Source organism: Pleurodeles waltl, chromosome 5 (assembly GCF_031143425.1).
Source record: "Pleurodeles waltl isolate 20211129_DDA chromosome 5, aPleWal1.hap1.20221129, whole genome shotgun sequence".
Taxonomy (NCBI): domain Eukaryota; kingdom Metazoa; phylum Chordata; class Amphibia; order Caudata; family Salamandridae; genus Pleurodeles; species Pleurodeles waltl.
Genome location: NC_090444.1, coordinates 571,491,218 through 571,512,191, shown reverse-complemented (window position 1 = coordinate 571,512,191; position 20,974 = coordinate 571,491,218). Strand labels below are relative to the sequence as shown.

The 20,974-nt window shown below is 44.2% G+C and overlaps 1 protein-coding gene across 5 annotated transcripts in view; it reads left to right on the top strand.

The window, feature by feature from the left end:
* The window catches only part of PUS10 (pseudouridine synthase 10), a 322,578-nt gene that overhangs the window by 100,782 nt on the left and 200,822 nt on the right, over nt 1-20,974 (top strand). For all 5 annotated transcript variants that reach the window (XM_069234384.1, XM_069234385.1, XM_069234383.1 and 2 more), the window contains 3 exons: nt 3,281-3,345; nt 3,763-3,848; nt 20,251-20,376. In XM_069234384.1, coding sequence (XP_069090485.1) covers nt 3,281-3,345; nt 3,763-3,848; nt 20,251-20,376 — 277 coding nt within the window. The remainder of the gene's footprint in view (nt 1-3,280; nt 3,346-3,762; nt 3,849-20,250; nt 20,377-20,974) is intronic.

The following is a 20,974-nucleotide window of genomic DNA, read 5'->3' as shown; positions in this document are numbered from 1 at the left end:
ATTACATAGTACTTGGGCGGGTGGGATATCGCTTTCCCTTTCCTTAGCTTTTAAGAAGGAATTGGAGATCTAAAAATCAGTTTTTGATCACCTTGAGCTTCTGCAATTTAACTAGAGAAATAAACCTTTTTGGCCATCTTAATCTGCTTGTGGTAAGCTTTCAGTGCTATTTTAAATTACTGCAAGTCCTCAAGATCATAGGCATTGCAGCATTTCCTTTCCGATTGTTTACAAAGCAAATGTAGGTCTACTAAGATCTGATTGAACCAGGAATGAGAGCGAAGATTTAGGCTTCTCTTTTGGGGATTTACTGGGGCTAATAAATTGGCCCTTTGGGCGATCCACCTATTAAAAGTCTCCACATCGGTGACAGTTTGACCTTGCAGGGCGGCGGTGGAGTTCGATAAGGTCGTAGGGAGTCTGGCATCCATTAACAACTTAACCCACATATAGATTGTAGAGGGACGCGAGGCTGCAGTGTATTGAGAAGAGCTACCTTGTTCCAATATAATTTTAAACGGTATTAACATATGGGCCGACCAAATTTGCAGTACGGTAGCTTCTACAAATAATTTCAGATTATCAGAACAGATACACTCAAGAGTATGACCTGCATTATCTGTAGGATCTGCGACCAGTTGATGCAGTCCTATGATGCTTAACTTGTCAAAACAATTGCATACTTCAAGATCATCAAAGCATGCTAAATAAAAGTTAAAGTCTCCCATAATGGTGACATTTGTGTAAGAAGGCACCAAAGGAGTCAAAGCTCCACCACAGGAAGCCTGAAATGTAGATCCTGAACCAGGTGGACGGTAAATTAAGCTGCCTGCGAAAAACAAAACCTTAGGCTTTCAGCCCCCTCCAGGAAGCCGAGATCATAACTTTCACATTGAAGGGTCTTCCTAAAAATAATGGCCAGACTACTCCTTGTAGTCCAGGTCTATCTTGCCTTACAGTGGTGTCCCCCAAATGGAGGGCAAAGGCAGTGTTAGGATTGCACCAATCTTTCAGCCAAGATTCAGTTATACACAAAAAATTCTAAGGTCTGTCATAGTATCATGAACTTCCTAGGCATGTTTACTGAGGAAGCGAGCATTGATAAGGCCGCTATGGATTGCCCTTTCTTTGTGAGCCGGTGTCACCATCGAAGGTGGTAGGTATAAAGCACTAAAACATGCTTTGCATTTAATACAGGAAAAAGGGCCTTCAATATTTGAAGATGGAATAATAATATCACAATGCAAGAGAGGCTTATTGGAAGCTTTTAAAAATTCTGCTGACAAGTAATTACCTGGTGTAAAAGGGGCAGAGTGGCTGGTGCTGGTCACGATCCAATTGCAGACGGGCTTGCTTTTGGCATGCCTTCAGTGCTCCAGCAGCGCGCCCGCTGTGCTCGTCCAAGCGATTGGCCTGTTAAATATTCACAAAAAAAGATTAGAGCGCCCAACACCAAAATGGTGGCTATAGATGTGCTTCTGAAGAACCAGGAAGAAAAACAAAGTGTGATGTGCCAAATAAAAATGTAAAAATCAAAGCTAAAACCAATTAAAAAAGTAATATTTCAAAATGCCTCCCACGTTCAATTTTGAGGAATTATTACATATTTGTCACAGTAAAAGCAAGTGATACGATGATATTTCATGCAAGCAGGACTCTCGATGGAATGACTGCAAGGCTATCTGCTGCGCATCTGCGTCAATGGCCCGTTTAAGTAAGATTTCCTAAAAAAGACTAGAGCGCCCAAAACCAAAATAACATCTCTATATGTGCTTCTCAAGAACCAGGAAAAGAAACAATGTACGATGTGCCAAATAAAAAAGTAAAAATCACAGCTAAAACCAATTTTAAAAAGTAATCCTTTAAAATGCCCCCCCCCCCCATTCAGTTCTAAAGAATTTTTACAGATTGTCACAGAAAAAGCAAGCAATACGAAGAAATTACATGCAAGCAGGACCCTCGATGGAATGACTGCGAGGCTTTCCGCTGTGTTGTGCAATAACAAAATACAAATAAAAATATATTTTAAAAGGGTAAATGGGGGTTTCTAGCAATGGCCTTGAAAAGTATTTTTTCACACAGTACTTTGATTCTCAAATATCCACCAGTAGGAAAAACACTGCTCTGTAAGATGTCTTCTTGGCATGCTTGCAAAGTTATTTGCAAGCAAAACTTTGTATTCTTCGTCTACTAGATTGAACACATGTAGAATGATTTGTAGTGTGTATCATTTAAGGAAGGATTCAGATGTGATCAAACTATTTAATGTTAACCCTATTAAGGAAAAGCTTTCCTTATACATGAAGTCTTCAGTGGTCCTCTGATCCTTCTTGCCGAAAATAATCTTCCACATTCACTGGTGCACATTCCCATATTCACTCCTTCCTATTTACTTATTAATTTGAAACTAATCAAGAAAATACTGCTGTGCATTTTTAAAAGTTGTGTTCAAATTATATGTTTGTGTTTCCCTTTAACCCGGAAGCTAGCAGCCCAACAGTTTTATTCCCTCCCATCCTAAACTTCCTGCCCTACCTTAGCCAGAGATTTTTCTGCCTCATGTAAGTGTAGCATTCAAAGCTCCCCACGTATGTTTAAAACATTACCCCACAGACTCAATTGTACTTCTAAATCAGACTAGTTCTTCCATTATTGCAAAGATTAACACATTTTCGATGTGAATCGCTACATCAAAATACATTGGAATTGGAAACCTTATGGACTTTTTTGTGTGAATAATTGAAAACAACATTAAACAGGCAACATAAGATTTAAAATCATTACCTTACTCTCAGACCTCAAACACTTGTTTTTTGTTTAATTAAATTAGAGTGTTGACTTCACTCCTTCATGTGTCTCTAAGGGAAGGGTCCCTGCAGGCCAATGAGTTGTGGGACTATTCTTCAACACACTGGTGGTCTACCTTATCTTTCTACTTGTTACACAACTTATGTTTTCAGATGGGGATTTCTAACTGGAAGTTATGACTCTCTCAGGAACAACTCAACAGAGTGCCTGCAAACTTTCATGAACATATTATGAAGTTGTTGCATGGGCCTTGTTCAAACATTTTATAGAGTTATGTATTTTCACTCAGCAGCTCTTAAAAAGGTTACCATGAAATGTGTACATTATGTAGAAAGCCTATTTAATGACCATGATGTACTTCTGTTACTTTTGTATTTACAAATATATTTGTATAAGCGACTCTGAAGCAGAGCTGTTACAAGCCTTCTTTTCTTGGCACCTATAAAATGTGTTTTTTTTCTTCATTCTGCAGTCTGTTTTCACTAGAATGGCTGTTCTTAAGGCACTGGAGAGAATCAATGATGAGGATTTTCATAAGTAAGTGTATCTTCAGTCTAATTAACTTGTAAGAGATAAACTGGTCTTGACATAAATAGAAAATAGGAAAACATTAGTAAAATCATAAGAAAGTCACTGATCCTTGAATTCAGCTAGCTAATGGGAATTGTTCCAAAGACAATACTAAGTTCTAGCATTTGAAGACTGTCCTCATATCAATATTAAATGTGTATGTAAAAACAATGAATTTGGTAGGAAATTTACATCAGAGTAGTGTTGTAGGCAGACAAATACTCCACAGGTTTTTAGATATATCATATTTAAGTGGGTCCTCTTTCAGCTGGTAAAATATTTTTATCTAATAAATTAGTTTAATATGCATGCAAAGAAGTATCTGGTGCTTCAATGAGAGCAATCTAATTGTGTGTTAAATATATCTCTGTTGTTTGTTTGCAGACAGTTCCCCTGCCTTCCATGCCCACCTAAAACCAGCTGTGAAGTTGTTGAAATTCAGTGCACTCATGCCGCTATATTTGTGGCTGGTATAGTACTGTAGGGTTAACTGATTTTCACTTTAATGTATTAAAAGATTTGCACATTTGTTTGCTGAACCTGAAAGTTTATATATGTTGATGATACAAAATGGTAGTTGTCTATTGTTGTCCAGTAATGACTAAATAAATCACACAGCCTAAAAGTGAAAAAGTGAGTGTTTGGGAATGTCACCAAAATCTTAGATAGTATATAAGACTATATTACACAACTCATGCTTTACAAATGTGAAACAACTGCTTCTGTTTTCTGCATTTGTTTGAGTTCGAGTGCACAAGCTTACAGGGGATCTTTGGACCCCTTTATATACAGTACATTATTGGGTGAAGTGTTTCCCTTACTGCCCAACCCAGTCTCTGCCCTGGTGGCATATTATTCCATTTGGATAGGGGAATGGCTCAATGTTGAGGTCCTGGTGAAGACCGTTGTATAACTCAAGGTTTCATATGGGTCGAAATGTCGACTTTATCTCTATTATTGAACTACTCTTTGAAATTATTTATGCTGTGGGTCAGTTTTGAATCCATGTAATGACATGTTTGACAAGCATGAACAGCAACAAGATGTATTTGATTGAGTTGTTATCTAATATCACCAGTGACCACAACTTAGACACACTGTGACATTTCACTTTTTCTTTAGAGCACTTTGTTTTTGTATTGATGTCAAGTATTTATGGAATTTTGTTCAAATAAATCATCTCATACATATTATGGCATTATGCTTTTTTTGCATTTATGTCATATGGGAGTAATTGATTGATCCCTCAAAGTGTATGTTGGATGTATGGTGTATGTTACATTTTATTCAAAAGATTGTGTCTAATGGAACATAGTACAGACCACATGCTAATTTATTATGGATATGAGTAGTCATTGTGCATAAACACCAGATCATTTGTTGGGATGCTTGTGTTTTGTACAGTTTTTAGGTATGGTGTTAGCCAAGACCTTTTGATTTTCTAAAATTATACTTTCAGGAACTTTCAACTATCTCTCTTCATCCATTGGTCTCTATTTGTTTTATTCACATCTTGTCCACCCACTGTAGCATCCATCATGGGGCAATGGGAATAGCACACCTCTTTCACCCATTGGCTAATTTCACTGCGAGTGACGTTTGTTCTTTAGCAAGGAAGTGCCCGGAAAGTAGTTCCTTCAGTGCCAGGACTTAGTATGACATATGTGCTTTTTCCGCCCAAAAACATATTTTCACTTTCAGCCAATCTCTTTTGTATAGTATGAGGGTTCAGCAGCTCCTTCAGCAATAACGTTTTACAAAAAACCATGACAACAAAACAAGCATTGACAGAGTCAAAAGGCTGGAAGCCTATGCCAGACCTGTTGACTTTGCCAACTCTTGTTATTAACCATGTCTTTGATTTGTAGTCTTCTGTACAGTAGTGTAATGGAGCATATTATAGGAAGCTGGCTCTTTATATAGTATATCAAAATGATATATACTGTGTAAAGAGTTGAGATGTTCCCCTATTAGTGGACAGGGGCTTGCTCTAGCAATCGCAAGATGCTCTATTAGAGGGTAGTGTGGTTGAGCGGCATTAGGCTTATCAGAGAGGAGTGTTAGACATTTACCATAGGCACCCAGTCAAAAAATGAGACACATGATTCAAGAAGTAGCTCCACACCAGTTTACAGAAATAGCAAGTATGTTTTTATATGATCAGGCACCAAAATCAATACAGTCAGGCAAGTATGTTTTGCAATAGAAATGATCACAGGTTTGAAAAGTCGATTGTGCAATTTTCAGAAGCTGCAGTGTTACCCTATGGGGGAGAAAATATGTACGGCAAACAGTTACTCCACAGCAACTTACAGGACCAGTCTTCCGGACTAAAGGTAAATATGGGGCAGGGTCCTACGCCACACTAGCAGGTCACCTCGGGTGGCATTGGGGCGGCAGGGTGCAGTGGGGCAGTTCAGCGTTGGGTGCCCCATTTAGGTCAATGGGGATAGGTCCAGGAAAAAGATGCTGCATGTGAGGATTGGGGGGGGGCAATCAGGGTGAACCGCCAAGTTGACTCAATTCTTGTGATGCACGGGGATGTAGGGGCACCAGTGGTCCTCTTCTCCTTGGCACGGAGGTGTCCTGATGCAGAGGGTTCTTGGGCCAACAGGTTTCCGTCACCCGTGGCTCACAGAAACAGGCTGGGGAACCAGTTTGCTGGAACTAACAAGTGGGCTCAAGTCTCACAAGTTTTGGAGACGCAGGCAAGACCGGTGGTCATCTTCTCCTTGGTCTGAGGTGTCCGGGTGCAGTGGACTGCCTGGTTTCTGTCAGTAGAGGCGGTCGTGGTTGAGGGGACCTGCACAAACAGGCTGCAGGCGTCGGTGTGAAGGTTGCAGTGGGGAAACCCACGATGAATTTTGTCTCTGGACAGGCTGTGGACCACACTGGCATCATTGGCCCACTTCAAATCAGGCTAAGGTGCACAGGTGCAATGGTGCTGTCCAGCTGTCAGGTTTTGGCGGTCCGGAGTCCTCTTCAGTGTTTTGGTGCCTGCAAGGATGTAGTGGAGCAGCTCCACTACTTCAAGGGTTTTCCTTATCCAGGGGTCAAGTCTGGCATGCTTTTGGAAGTTTCAGTAGCTGGATGACGAGGATCTGATTTCCTGGTGCCAGAGGCTTCCTTAAATACTGAATTTAGGGATGTTCAGGGGAGTGTAGGGTAGTAGCCAATGGACTACTTCCACTTGGGGTCAGCACGCCCCCTATATGACCACGTCTTGTGGGAAGTGGGCATAACTCTGTCCCAGAGTTCCTAATTCAGCTATCACCAATATGGCAGATTTCTAAATGTTGTGTCCACATCAGGCAGCTCACCTTAGAGGTGGGACTGACCTGAGGGGTGGACACACCTCTCTGACTACTTACTTTTCCACCTGTCCATGTGCCAAATGGGCCCTGGAGCAGGGAGGTCGGCATGTCCCTACTAAGGGAAGCCAGATCTGCATACCAAGGGCCGTGAGCCTCTCTGAAGTGCCCTGCCTTGGAATGCCGATTTGCAGATCATCCTGTTGGGAGGGCGTGTTACCACCCCTGCCAGAGCAGGCTTTGTTCGTGACCTCCCGAGAGTGGAGGCTCTCGCCCATGGGGACAGAAACCTGTCTATTGGTGGCTAGCAAGTTAAAACTAGTCACCCAGCACATTGGTCAAGGGTAGGTTTTTCAGGGGGGACCTCTCAGGTGCCCCCTGGCTGCATGTATTAATTAATCCATCACTGAAATCACAGTGGGTTTGTTAATACCAGGTGTTTGATATCAAACATCCCTATTTTTAGTGAAGCCATCAGGTAGCTGGGGAGCTCATATTGACCAGTGTCAAGCTCATGCACTTAATATGGCTTTCCTGTCCTCTCACTATGCCTAAAAATCAACAAAGATATAGCAGGGGCATATCTGCTCTTGCTGATATGCCCACAAAGGTAATACAATGCACCCTGCCTTAGGGCTGTAATCCCTGCTGTAGGGGTGACTTACATATATTGCGAACAGTGTTAGGGGACATGGTACACACACTTTTAGCTGCACCAAGCCGCGCAGCATGCAGTGGCAGTCTGCCTGTGCTAGGTGAGGGGTTCCTGAGGGTTGCACAATACATGCTGCAGCCCTTGGGGACCCTCTTTGGTACTCATGCCCTAGGTACCAGGGGTACCATCTGCTATGGACTTACAGGGATGCCAACGGCATTGCCAATTGGAGAACCATTGCACAGTTTTAGGGAAAGAGATCTGACACTGGGGACCTGGACAGCAGGAACCCAGTGCACTTTCAGTTAAAATTGCAGCAATTAATTACCGGGCAAAAAGTAGGGGTGACCATGTCAAATGTGGAACTTTCCTATACACACTCTTCCCCCAGATGAAAAAGAATGAGACTAACCTTTCCCAAGAGAGTCTTCGTTGTCTGAGTGGAAAAACCTGGAAAGGCCATGTGCATTGGCATGGTCAATCCCAAATACTGGATTCCACCCTAAAGTACATTCCCTGTAGGAAGATGGACCACCTCAGCAGTTTGTGAGAACCAAACAGCTATGGTCTCAACTTTTTCAGGCACCAGGCCATACTAAAGGCTTCCCTCTCAGTGGCACTCCAACATGGCTCTCTGGGGAGTAACCTCCTACTAATGAAAGTGACAGGTTGGTCATGGCCATTATCAGTGGTTTGGAACAGGACTGCTCCTATCCCATGTTCAGAGGCATCAGTCTGCACTATGAAGTGCTTTGAATAGTCTGGAGCTTTCAGAATGAGTGATGAGCACTTTGCTTCCTTCAGAGTGTCAAAAGCCTTTGGGCAGCTCACTGCCCAGTTTACTTTCTCTGGCATTTTCTTGGAGGTTGGTTCTGTGAGGGGTGCCACAATCGTACCATACCCCTTCACAAACCTCCTGTGGTACCCAGTCAAGCCAAGAAATACCCTGACGTGGGTCTGGGTGGTTGGAGCTACCCAGTTCAGAATTTTCTGGATCTTGGGTTGTAGATGTTGAATTTGGCCTCCACCTACAAGGTGACCCACAAATACATAGCTGTTCATAAGCTGGCTGACCAGACTTCCTGCCTTTCCTCTTGGAGGGCTGGGCCATTTTTCCAGACTCCAGCACCTCTTCTTCCCCCTGGGCTTTGCATTGTGCTCAGGTTTTCACACAGGACCATTCAGGTATACCCAACGTAGCTGCATGGGTATTTTTTTCGACCTCAGCCTATACTGAGGATTCCAGATAATTTCCTAGCAGAGAGGCTACAGAAATTGCAGTGGATACCCCCTTCTTTTGGACAGTAATCCCTCCCAACTCTAAGAGGACACCATTGCCTTGGGATGGACCTTAGCTTAGTTGTCCGCACTGATGACTGTGAAGGTCTCACCAGTCAGATATTGTTCTGGTGATATCAGTTTTTTTAGTCACCATGGAGACGCCTGTAACTGTATCCTTCAGTGCTTCAACTTTGATCCCACTGATATGTGGCTGTTTTCTGTATTTCTCCAGGTTACTGGGCCACACAGCCAGGGCAACCACATCCACCCCTCCCTCAGAAACTACAGCTGCTTCCCTGTGCTTTCTGACATGTATAGGGCACACCAGGGATCCCATCTGGAGACTTACCACTGCAGCAGGAGCTACAGGTGCACTAGGGGAATTCTTTTTAGGACAGACATGTTCTCCAGTTCGGCGTCCATTGCCTTTCCAAATAATGCACTAAGCCTTCTTGGGATCCCAGTTTTTACCAATCCTCCTGAACAGGTTTTTGGAGGCCTTTAGAACACTCTTTGTTTCTGTCTTTAGACTGGTCAACATCTTCCCTTTGGGGGGCTTAGCAGCCCCTTTCGTTTGGTCACCCCCACCATGAGCTGCCTTGGATACCCTAGTCTTGACCAAGTGGTCTGCATACTTTCCTAATTCTTGGGGAGAAACTGGACCTAGTTCTACCAGATACTGATGACATTTTTCAGAAACAGTTACTTAACAGATGCTCTTACATAATAAGATTATAAAGCCGAACATAGTCTTTGCACCAGGTTACCTTTAAACCAGGCACCTAGTGTTTTGACAGAGAAGTCAACAAAATCTAACCAGGATTGACTAGAGGTTTTCCTAGTTTCACTGAAACTGATCCTGTACTCCTCATTTGTGAGCCCAAATCCCTCAATCAGAGTACCCTTCATCAGGTCATAGGACTCAGCATCTGCTTCATTTAGTGCCAGGAGTCTATCCCTACACTTTCCTGAGAACAGCTCCCAGAGTAGAGAGCCCCAATACTTTTCGCTGAGCTTCCTAAGTTTACAAGCCCTCGCATAGGCTGTAAACCACTTGGTGATATCACAACCCTCTGTATATTTGGGGACAGTCCCTTTGGGCTTCTTAGGGTCAAACGCTTCTTCTTTCTCGCTATTTAAAATTTTGCTGCCACCAGCGTTAGGTCTTAGGCCCATTTCAGATCTTTCTTTATCTATAGCTAAGAGTTTGGCATCTAACTCTGTCCTATTAGCTAGCTTCTGGAGATCAGTATCTTTACTGTCTCCATCTCCTGGGACACTATCATAACTGCTCCCAGTGGTGTTAATGTCAGTGGTGGTGTGGAGTGATTCATCATCCTCTTCCACATTCTTCCTCTCCTCATTCTCATGAGGGGCTTCACTGCTTGCCATGGCTCTATCGTGTTCTGCAAGTAGCTGCTGCTGATGGCCTTTTGTGGGTTTAGACCCCATCGATCATTTCCATACTTGGCAAAGGGCCTTAAGTTGGGGTTTTGGTTGATCTCCTGGGATGAACTTACTGCCTTAGTCATGGTTTTAAAGTAGTTGCAACTGTTTTTTAGAAACTAAAAAAAAAATCTAAGTACACTTCTTTAAGGTCTGACTAAAGGATTTTAAATTCTAAATAGTTTGGACTGGGGTGTAGGAAAGAGTTCCTTTTGGCATAGTTACTCCCCCCCCCCCCCACACACCCACACACATTTATGCCTGCTATCTGATGCTAACGTGACTGAATGTGTGCTGGGATCGTGCTAACTAGACCCCAGCACCTGTGTCCTTTCCCTAAACTGTACAATTGCTTCCACAATTGGCACACCCCTGGCACACAGCTAAGTCCCTTGTAAAAGGTATCAGTGGTACCAAGGGCCCTGTGGTAAGGGAAGATTTTAAGGGCTGCAGCATGTATTGTGCCACCCTAAAAGACCCCTCACCAAATCCATGTACAATGCCATTGCAGATTGTGTGCGTTGGTCGGGAAAAAAAGGTAAAGTCGACATGGTATCCCTCTATGGATGCCATGCCCACAAACCACTGCCTGTGGCATAGGCAAGTCATTTCCCTAGCAGGCATTACAGTCCTAAGGCAGAGTGCACTATACCACAGGTGAGGGTATAGCTGCAAGAGCAATATGCCCCTACTGTGTCTAAGTCCATTCTTAGACATTGTAAGTCTGTGCCAGCCTGCCACTAACAGACAATTTTCTAACCCGATGGGATTAGGGCCTTTGTGCTCTATGGAGGTCAGGAACCAAGCCTGCTTGGGGTGGAGGTGCTGGACATCTCCCCTCTGCGGGAACTGCAACACTTGGCAGTGAGCCTAAAAGGCTCCTGCCGTTTGTTACACTGCCCCAGGGCACTCCAGCTAGTGGAGATGCCCGTCCCATGGACCAAGACCCATTTTTGGTGACAGGTCCGGTGTGAAAATTAGTAAAAACCTGGAGGAGTGCCCACCCCAGCTGGGGACACCCCTAGGGTGACCAGAACTGAGGTGGACACCTCCTGGCAGAATCCTCCATCTTGTTTTGGAGGATGTTAGCCAAAGGTAGTGGGCATAGGAAGGGTGTAGCCTCCCTCAGGGCCAGTAGCCATTGGCCACTGCCCTCTGGCCTCTGTATTTAGAGACACCCCTGAACCTTGCTCTTCAGATTCCTGGTGACCGAAAAAGAAGAAAGAGGACTGAAGAGCTGCAGCAGCAGAGAAGACTTCAGATGACACCAGACTTGGCCTAAAAAGGCGACGCTTCCTGCAGGACGAGCGACCTCTCCAAACCCCCCAGAGGACTGCCTCCTCAGCAGAGGACCAAGAACTCCAGAGGACAGCGGCCCTGGCCAGAACAAACCTCCAAAAAGGACACTGGAACTGCCCTGGATCCGCGAGCCCTGCACACTCTGCACCCGACGCCAACAGTCCGAGTCCAGATGGCCCACCAGTCAAGAGAAGGTCCCCAGGCAATTTTGACCTGGAGTCCACCCTGGGTTGACCCCTCCTGACCAACACAATGACACCTGAACCCTGAGCACCCCCCTGACCGCGACTGGATCTAACGAAGATTCCCGATGCCCAAGTAGACCCCTGCACCCATGGCCCCCTGGCCTTGGACAATACGACCGTCCACCAAAGTCCTGTGGGCACCTCCTGCACCTATCCAGCCTTTGGTTTCTCTGAACTGAGCCCCTGGACCCAGCCTGCAGCATCTTTTGTGACCCCTGGGGTCCCCCCATTGAAAAGCATTGGGCACCCACTGTGTCAACTTGTGAAGTAGAAAAGGGTTACTTACTTGTAAACTGCTTTATCTGCAAAAACTAAACAAAGTACATTTGATAATATGCTTGATACATATTGATAACTGTACTTACCTGCAACAAAGACCTTCTGGTTCTAGAAATAAAGTAACGAAATACATTTTTGCTATATGAAACAATTGGCCTGGAGTTAGTCATTGAGTTTGTGCCTCATTTCTTGACTGTGTGTGTACAACAAATGTTTTGCACCACCCTCTTATAAGCCTAAATGTTCGACCACACTACCACAAAAGAGAGCATTAGTATTATCTTCTTTAGCATCTGTTAAGCCTCTGGGGAACCCCTGGACTCTGTACACACCATGCCTCATTTGGTCTAGTATATACAGAGCCAGCTTCCTACAGTCTGGTTTTGGCCGTCTGGAGTGCTCTTTCTTGTTTCTTGGATGGCTGCAAGGATGAAGGAGAGCAGCTCCGCTACTCCATGGGAGTTCCTTGTACTGGAGTGAAGATTGGTAGTGTTCCAGCACTTTTTGAAGTTTCAGCAGCTGGAATGCATCTTCTCCAGTATTGGGGTAACTTTCATAGATTCACATGCTTGAATCATTTCCCGTCGTCAAAGTGGGAGTCCCACGGTACATAGAAAGCAGTAGATTGAATTTTAACATTGAAATCAATGGAAAAATACATTCACTTTAACAGCTTATCAGCTCCATTATAAAGACCCAAAGTCCAGCCAATCAGGTGAGACCACCCTTTAGAACCCTCAGCACAGACACTCCAGTCTCTCAGATTTTCTACCACATGTGTGTAAGGGAGTCTCCCTGAGCTCTGCACAGTTTACTTTTCTTGAGAGGAAAGTTTTCTAAATATTTTGTTCTACATCTACAGCTGTGATTTCGATAACATGTCGACAGCAAAGAAAGGTTTATTTCAACCCTGCAACACCTGTGGTAAGCTAAGGCTTCACTGTGAGGACCTTCACAAGGACTTCATTTACTCTCTTCACCCAGAGCACAAGATGAAAGACTGTAAAATTTGTAGAACCTTTTCTAGCAAGACCTTGAGGGACAGAGAAGCCAGGCTCCTACTTTGGCTTCAAAAACGTAAAACCAAAGAAACTCTTTCTGATGATGAGGGCAGCGACGCCTCTGTGGCATCAAGGAAAAGGAAGAGATCTGTTGAGAATCTTTCTCCAAAAAGAAACAAAGCAGCCAAAAAAGTGCACTCTCTGAAGGAAAAAGCTGAAGAACTTCCTTCTACTTCAAAGAAACATGGCAAAAAGTTTGTTCTGAACCTTCCACTCCATTTGCCACTTCAATGAAACTTAAGAAGCCATCTAGTTCTTTGCCACCGTCAACATCAAGAATCTCAGTGTCGTCGACAAGGCCGTCGACGAGCGCGTCGTCGACAACAGGTTTTGCATCATCTGTTACCACAGCGACGGCGACTTTCACAACTCCATCGACGCCCATGATAGTAAAGTTGTCACCATTGTCATCGACGACGATAACATCGGTGAGCATGAAGTATGCCTCTTCTTTATCTACCCAGGCTACAAAAATATCAAAGAAGTTAACATCGTCGATGGGTAAGAAGTTAAAACACCGTTGATGGCTCCGTAAACGTCGACATGTGAGCCACAGATTAAAGCCTCGTCAACGAAAACCCCGTCAACACCTGCTGTGTCAACAACTACAAAAACAAGCACTCCGATGAAGAGCACACCGTCAATGAGTGTACCGTCGACAAGACCGTCGATAACAGTTTTATTGATGGCCCATTTCTCACAACATACTACCTTCCCATACCTCACCTTTTACGGTGTCACCCGTACCGCCACAACATCTCCTTGATTAGGACAACGAGGATTGTGGCGATGACTACTCTGACGATGGTCTGTTTCCGGTGGCATGTAGTCCTTCAGACCTAAGAATAAAATGCCAAGAAGAGGAGAAAGAAGAGAGTGAACAAGTATATATTCAGCACTCATTTCAAGAACAGCAGCACTCACGCGCCCAAGAGCAACAACACAAGCCAACAGTGCAAATGCCAATGTCATTAGTTTCCAATTTGCAGCATATGATGCAAGATTACTATACTAGATTCCCGCCACCAGGATCAACCACTCCTCTGCAGCATATGCAAATGCCGTTGAGTCCTTTTCCCAGAGACCAACCCTCAGACTCTCAAGTACCTACAGTATCGATACCAACTCCATCGCCACTTCCTGAAAACGATCCGCCTTCTTCAGAAGATGAACAGGAAGAAGGTGAGATACAGGACAATGAATCACTCCTCACTGAATGAGATGATTACCAAATGCAAACACCATCCCCCTCTTCGCCACCACTGGTAGATTTTCCACTACAGGCCATTGGTGGATTCCATAGTGTAATGGAAAGAGCAGCTAAAAGGTTCCAGCTCCCCATTATATCTAAACAGTTGGATTGTTTCCTATACGACTTTAAGGAAGACACCAGGAAATTGGTTAGTGTGATCCCAATTGTAGACTTCATCTGGGAAGAGGGTCTTAAATTAATGCAGACCCCATCTTCTGTTCCAGCGGTGCTTCCTAGGTTGGGCAAAAAATGCAAAGCACCAGAAAATTCACCAGCCTCTTTAATTGGTCAGCCTAAACCTGACTCAATAATATCTCAGGCGGCCCAGCGCAGATCCAGAAATCCATCCTCTCCGGTTTCCGCGCTCCCTGATAAGGAAGGAAGGCACTTAGATTCTATAGGGAAAAATGTTTCCACAAAGGCGACCACAACAGTCAGGGCAGCAAGGCAGATACAATCGACAAATGTGGTTGGACATCTCCCAATTCATCGCTCTCCTTGCTGAGGATGCTTGATCTGAAGTTCTGAAGATATTGCGGGAGGGAGAAAAGATTCCTGCCGAAATCATAGACTGTGCAATAGATGTGTCATCTACAGGTTTCCACCAGCTAGCTGGAGTGGCAGTATTAAGATGTCAGCGGTGGTTAAAGGCCACATCCTTCCGCCCAGAGGTGCAGATGAAGGTCCTGGATATGCCATATGATGGAGAGCTACTATTTGGTAAAAACGTTGATGATGCGCTTCAATCTATAAAGGCAGTCACGAACACAGTTAGATCGCTGGGTACTCTGCAATTCAAAAGGCAGCCCTTTCATGGGGCAAGAGGAAGAAGACTGTACTGCACCAGTATCAGCAGTACCAACCTTACCAGAGTCAGTTTTGTCCAACCACCAGTCAACAACAGCAACAGCCCTGTTGGCAACTACCATCTGCAGTCTACAGGCATACCACAAGAGGAAAGTCTTCTTATAGAGGCAAGGACACAGCCAGAAAACACTGACCTCCATTTAGTGCCTCCATCCAACACTCTGATAGTGGGCAGAATTTTCAGCTTCACCCACCGGTGGTGCCAGATCACCTCAGACCAATGGGTCCTCGATATTATCACCAAAGGGAATACCCTGGAATTTCAACAATCTCCTCCAGAGGTACCACCACGAGGTCCCCCACCTGCCCACTTAAAAGAGCTCCTTGTACAAATTTCCAATATGATAGACAAGGGAGCAATAGAGATCGTACCGAAGTCTCAAAGGGGAGACGGCTTCTACTCTTGCTTCTTCCTCGTCCAAAAAAAGACAGGAGACTGTCGCCCTATCTTAGACCTTCGATGTTTAAACAAATTCCTGAAAAAACAGTCATTTCGGATGATCACTCTACAAGATGTGTTACGATTACTCAATCAAGTAGATTTTATGAGGGCCTTGGACCTCCCAAGACTCCTATTTCCATATCCCAATCCCCCCCAGTCACAGGAAATTCTTACGCTTCAGAGTTGCAGGCACCCACTACCAATTCAGAGTGTTGCCCTTCGGCCTGAGATCAGCTCCTCGAGTTTTCACCAAGGTCTTTGCTCCAATTGCAGCCCACCTCAGGCAAATGGGAATTCAACTGTTTCCATACTTGGGCGATTAGCTAATAAAAGCACAAACAGCCTCTCGGGCAGCCAGAGACACAGCAACATGCCTATCCCTCTTCCAAAGATTGGGCCTCTCAGTCAACTACCAAAATTTACACCTAATGCCATCAAACAACATCACCTTTCTGGGAGCGGTATTAGATACGGAACAAGCGAAAGCTTTTGCCTCTCAGGACAGGCAGAAGAGGATTCGAAGTCTGGTGCTCCGCCTCAGAAAAATAAAGTCCACTTCTGTCCGGATTTACAAATCTTTTCTGGGAATGCTTTCCTTGTGCATTCCATTGATACCAAACTGCTGTCTCTACATGAGAACACTTCAGCAACAGCTAGACAGTCAGTGGAAGCAAATAAGCGGATCTTTCGACAATATTGTCCAAATAACCCCACCAATGAAACAAGCCTTGGAATGGTGGAGGAAGACCCCCCACATCTCCGAGGGTCTCTCTTTTCTAAATCAAAGACCAGGGCATGTTCTGACCACAGATGCGTTTCTGGAGGAATGGGGCGCGCACCTTGAAGACCTGATAGTGAGAGGGAAATGGAACACCCATGAAGCAATGCTCCACATCAACCGGTTGGAATTAAAAGCCGTGTTCCAGGCACTCAAAGCCTTCCTCACCAGGATCAAAGGCTCATCGGTTTTGATCCGAACCCACAAGTATGTATTACATCAACAGGCAGGGAGGTACAAAATCGCCGGCGCTGTCTCTTCAAGCGCAGGAAATATGGAATTGGGTACTTCAGTATCACATAACTCTCAGAGCAGAACACGTCCCAGGAATATTCAACACCTTGGCGGACTTGTGAAGCAGAACCTCAGTGACCTGCCACGAGTGGGAGCTCAACCAGGCAACATTTCTTTCTTCACTGGGGCAAGCCCAGTCTGGACCTATTTGCAACAAAAGAAAACAAAAAATGCCAATACTACGCAAGCTGGCAATCGCAAGGAGGGTCGAGGGGGAATGCATTTTTTATCAAATGGTCAGGAATCTCTGCTTCAGCTTTTCCCCTGCTTCCGCTAATCCCAAGAATTGTTTACAGAAAATGAAGAGGGAACCTTGCCAACTACTACTGATAGCTCCCAGATGGCCTCGCCAGTTTTGGTTCACAGAGTTCCTGCTCCTCTCAGAACAACCTCACATTTGTTTGAAACCAGTACTGGACTTGCTAACGATGATTCGGTGCAAGGTCCGTCATCCCAACTGGACCTCTCTTCGATTATCGGCCTGGCTCCTGAATTCTATGAATTTGCCGACCTAGATATTCCACCAGACTGTTGAGAAGTGCTCGCCAATGCCAGAGCCCAGTCTACTAACAAGACATACTAACTCAAATGGAAACAATTCTGTATATGGTGTAAAGCTTTCAGTATCCACCCTCTAACATCTTCTCCAGAACAGATACTTCTGTATCTTCTTCAATTGGCAGAATCTGGTCTCTCTCACTCATCTATCCAGGTTCACCTGGCAGCCATTTCTCAATTCCGCCTTACTGCTACTTTACCATCTTTATGTCCTCCAGAATAGTAAAACAATTCCTTGGGGGATTATTCAGATTGTTTCCTCCAATTAAACTCCCTCCACGTCCCTGGCACTTCAATATAGTACTTTCGCAAATGATGAAACATCCTTCTGAACCTATTCACAAAGCAGAATTGAAATATTTTTCCTGAAAAACAGCACTTCTGCTAGCGCCTACCTCTGCACAGATGGTCAGTGACATTCAAGCTTTCACAGTCTCTCAACCTTTTCTTCAATTTAAACCGGACATGGTCATCCTTAGAACTAATCCAAAATTAATTCCTAAAGTTCCCTCGAACTTTCATCTGAATGAACCAGTAATATTAAAGACTTTCTTTCCAAACCCCCCAAACTCCAGCAGAAAGAGCGCTACATTCCTTGGATATCAAAAGATGTCTAAATTCTACATACAAAGAACTAGCAGCTTTCGTAAAGCTGATCAACTGTTTGTAGGTTACGGACAACTCCGAAAGGGGCACCTCCTTACCAAACAGTCTACATGCGACCCACCCTCCTCCTCATAGAGGCTCACCGCATGTTTCTTCATTTTGTACTCCACTTGTGCTAGAAAATCTGAGAGACTGGGGCCTCTGTGCTGAGGGTTCTAAAAGGTGGTCTCGCCTGATTGGCTGGACTTTGGGTCTTTATAATGGAGCTGATAAGCTGTTAAAGTGAATGTATTTTTCCATTGATTTCAATGTTAACATTTAATCTACTGCTTTCTATGTACCGTGGGACTCCAATTTCGACGACGGGGAATGATTCAAGCATGTGAATCTATGAAAGATACCAATACAGGAGAACCACAGTTACAGGTAAGTAACTTATTTTCTTTCTCGCAATTGTTGAAGTCAGCAGGCAGGGTGGCAGGGTTGGTGCTGAATCAGTCACTGGTCTTCATTTCTTACCTTTTGTGTCTCTGGAATGTCCTTCTTCTTCTTCAGGTCAGCAGGATCTGATTTCTTGGTGCCAGGGGCTCCCCTATATACTGCATTAGGGGAGTGAAGTTGCCAATGAACTACTTACCCTTGGGTTACTACGCCTCCTATATGACCAATTCCTGTGGAAAGTGGGCATAACCCTGTCCGAGAGTTCCTAATTCTGCCGTCACCAAGATGGCAGATTTCTAAATGTTGTGTCCACATCAGGCAGCTCACCTTAGGGGTGGGATTGACCTGAGGGGTGGACACACCTCTCTAACTACTAGTTTTCCAGTCTGTCCAGGTGCCAAATGGGCCCTGGGACAGGGGGGTCGGCATATCCCTTCTGAGGGAAGCCAGATCTGCATACCAACGGCGGTGGGCTTCTTTGAAGCCCCCTGCCTTGGAATTCAGATTCATTCAGATTTGCAGGTCCTCCTGTTGGGAGGGGAGAGTTAACACCCTTGTCAAAGCAGCCTTTGTTCCTAAGCACCCAAGAGCAGAGGCTTTCACCCCTGGAGGTCAGAAAGCTGTCAGTTAGTGGCAGGCAGACTAGTTATAACTAGTCAGCAAGCACAAGTGTAGATGGTAGGTTTTTCAGAGGGTTCATCTAAAGTACCCTCTTGCTGCTTGTATTAATAAATCCACCACTGGAATCATGTGGGTTTATTAATACAAGATGTTTGATACCAAACATCACTATTTTCAGTGAAGCTATCATGTAGCTGAGGAATTCATATTGACCAGTGTCCAGCTCATGTACTTAAAATGGCTTCCTTGTCCACTCACTGTCTAAGAATCGACAAAGACATAGCAGGGGCATACCTGCTCTTGCAGATATGTCCATACTTGTAATACAATGCACCCTACCTTATGGCTGTAAAGTGTGCTATAGGGGTTACCTACATATATTGCATGCAGTGGTAGGGGACATGGTACACAGGTTCTTTGTCATGGTGTGTTTTCACATTTAGCTGCACAAAGACTCGGAGCCTGCAGTGGCAGTCTGCCTGTGCTTGGTGAGGGGAAAGTGAGGGTGGCACAATACATGTTGCAGCCCTTGGGGACCCTCTTTTGTACTCCTGCCAGGGGTACCATCTTCTAGGGACTTACAGCGATGCCAAAGGTATTGCCAATTTGAGAACAACTGCACAGAGATCTGGCACTGGGAACCTGGACAGCAGGAACCCAGTGCACTTTCAGTCAAAATTACCTAAATTACTGTGCAAAAAGTTGGGGTGACCATGTCAGAAAGGGGCACTTTCCTACACAGACCTATTTCAGTTAAACCCATAAGTGTTCCTACTGTTGTGAGGGAGTGAATGGAACCAAATTTCTTCTAATTGTCATTATGTAGAAAATGTCAAATTCTTTCTCAAACTTAAGCATGTATCTGATACTCAGCTGGAACAAAGATCCAACATTTAGGTGTCCTAAGCAAAGAGAATATATTTTTCCTGTTCAAACTGTGTTGGTATTTGTTGTAACAGGGCATTCTGAGACTAGAACAGTGGATGATAAAGTTCTGAAGAAAAGCAGGACCTGCAATAAAAAAAAGCCTGCTGTATAAGTGAAAAACCCTTAAGCTCAATTCTCAGGGTTTACATAGCCAGCTAGACTAGGGACTGCTACCTGTTTATATATCGCCGGCGGTTCTGTGCCCATATTGCTCTCACATTTTAAACTTAATGAAACCTGATGCGCTTTGCACATTTCCTTATGTACCCTATATGATTTCCTTTTGAAAACTAATTTCTGTAGATAACCTTTGTGTTTAAAAACAGCTCAGGACTGTTAATGCTTTTTGCTAAAGAACTACAGAATGGTAAAGGATTGATAAGTATCTTATTTTTTCCATATATGAGGCATTGTTCTTTGTTACTTTAAAATTAAAATATGATACACAGTATACATGTTTCATTTGTAACCGTATAGTTGTATTCAGCGATATGTTTTTCTGTTGGCAGGACGATACAACAAATTTTCAAGAAACCTACCTCAAACACCATGGATCTTAGATGGGAAGAGAAAGATGGAATCCTCTGTGGAGGAGTTGATCTTGGAACCTTTAATTGCAGTTTTTAAACCTGACAGTGAGTATACTGGAATCTTGTTAAGTGTGTGATAGGCCCATGTAAGTTAAATATTTAAAGGTATTTCCTAACAAATGTTATTTTGTTAACGGGTGTTCCCTTGTATTGTAACCCATCTCATTAACTTAGTAGAAAGTTTGGAGGTGAAATGTATACAGACTCAAGATTCAGTGATGTGGGTATGTGTATTCTGTAGCGCAAAATTAGCATATTGTGCTTTTGACATAGCTGTATATTGACAATGATGCTGTGTGAGTTAGGTGTGCACAAATTACTTCAGTTGTCACTGCAAAAACCCCTGATAGCAGAGCTGTAAATGTACTCCCATCACAGCAAGAGATTGAGATTCTGGTGAGGTACAGTTAAAGCAAATTAAAGTAAAAAATGCAGAGGTCATGCCCACTTTGAAACATGGTCTCTTAAAATCCCTCTGATGTGGGCTCAGTTGGGCAACCTTTTTTGAGCTCGCTCCTAAGCAGCAGTGATAGACGCACTCACCTGGCGTATGGGCTGACTACACGCCACCCTGAGTTGGTTCTGGTTGCAGTACCCCCCCCACACACACTTTTAGCCTGGTTTTTAGATGCAACTTTTACTG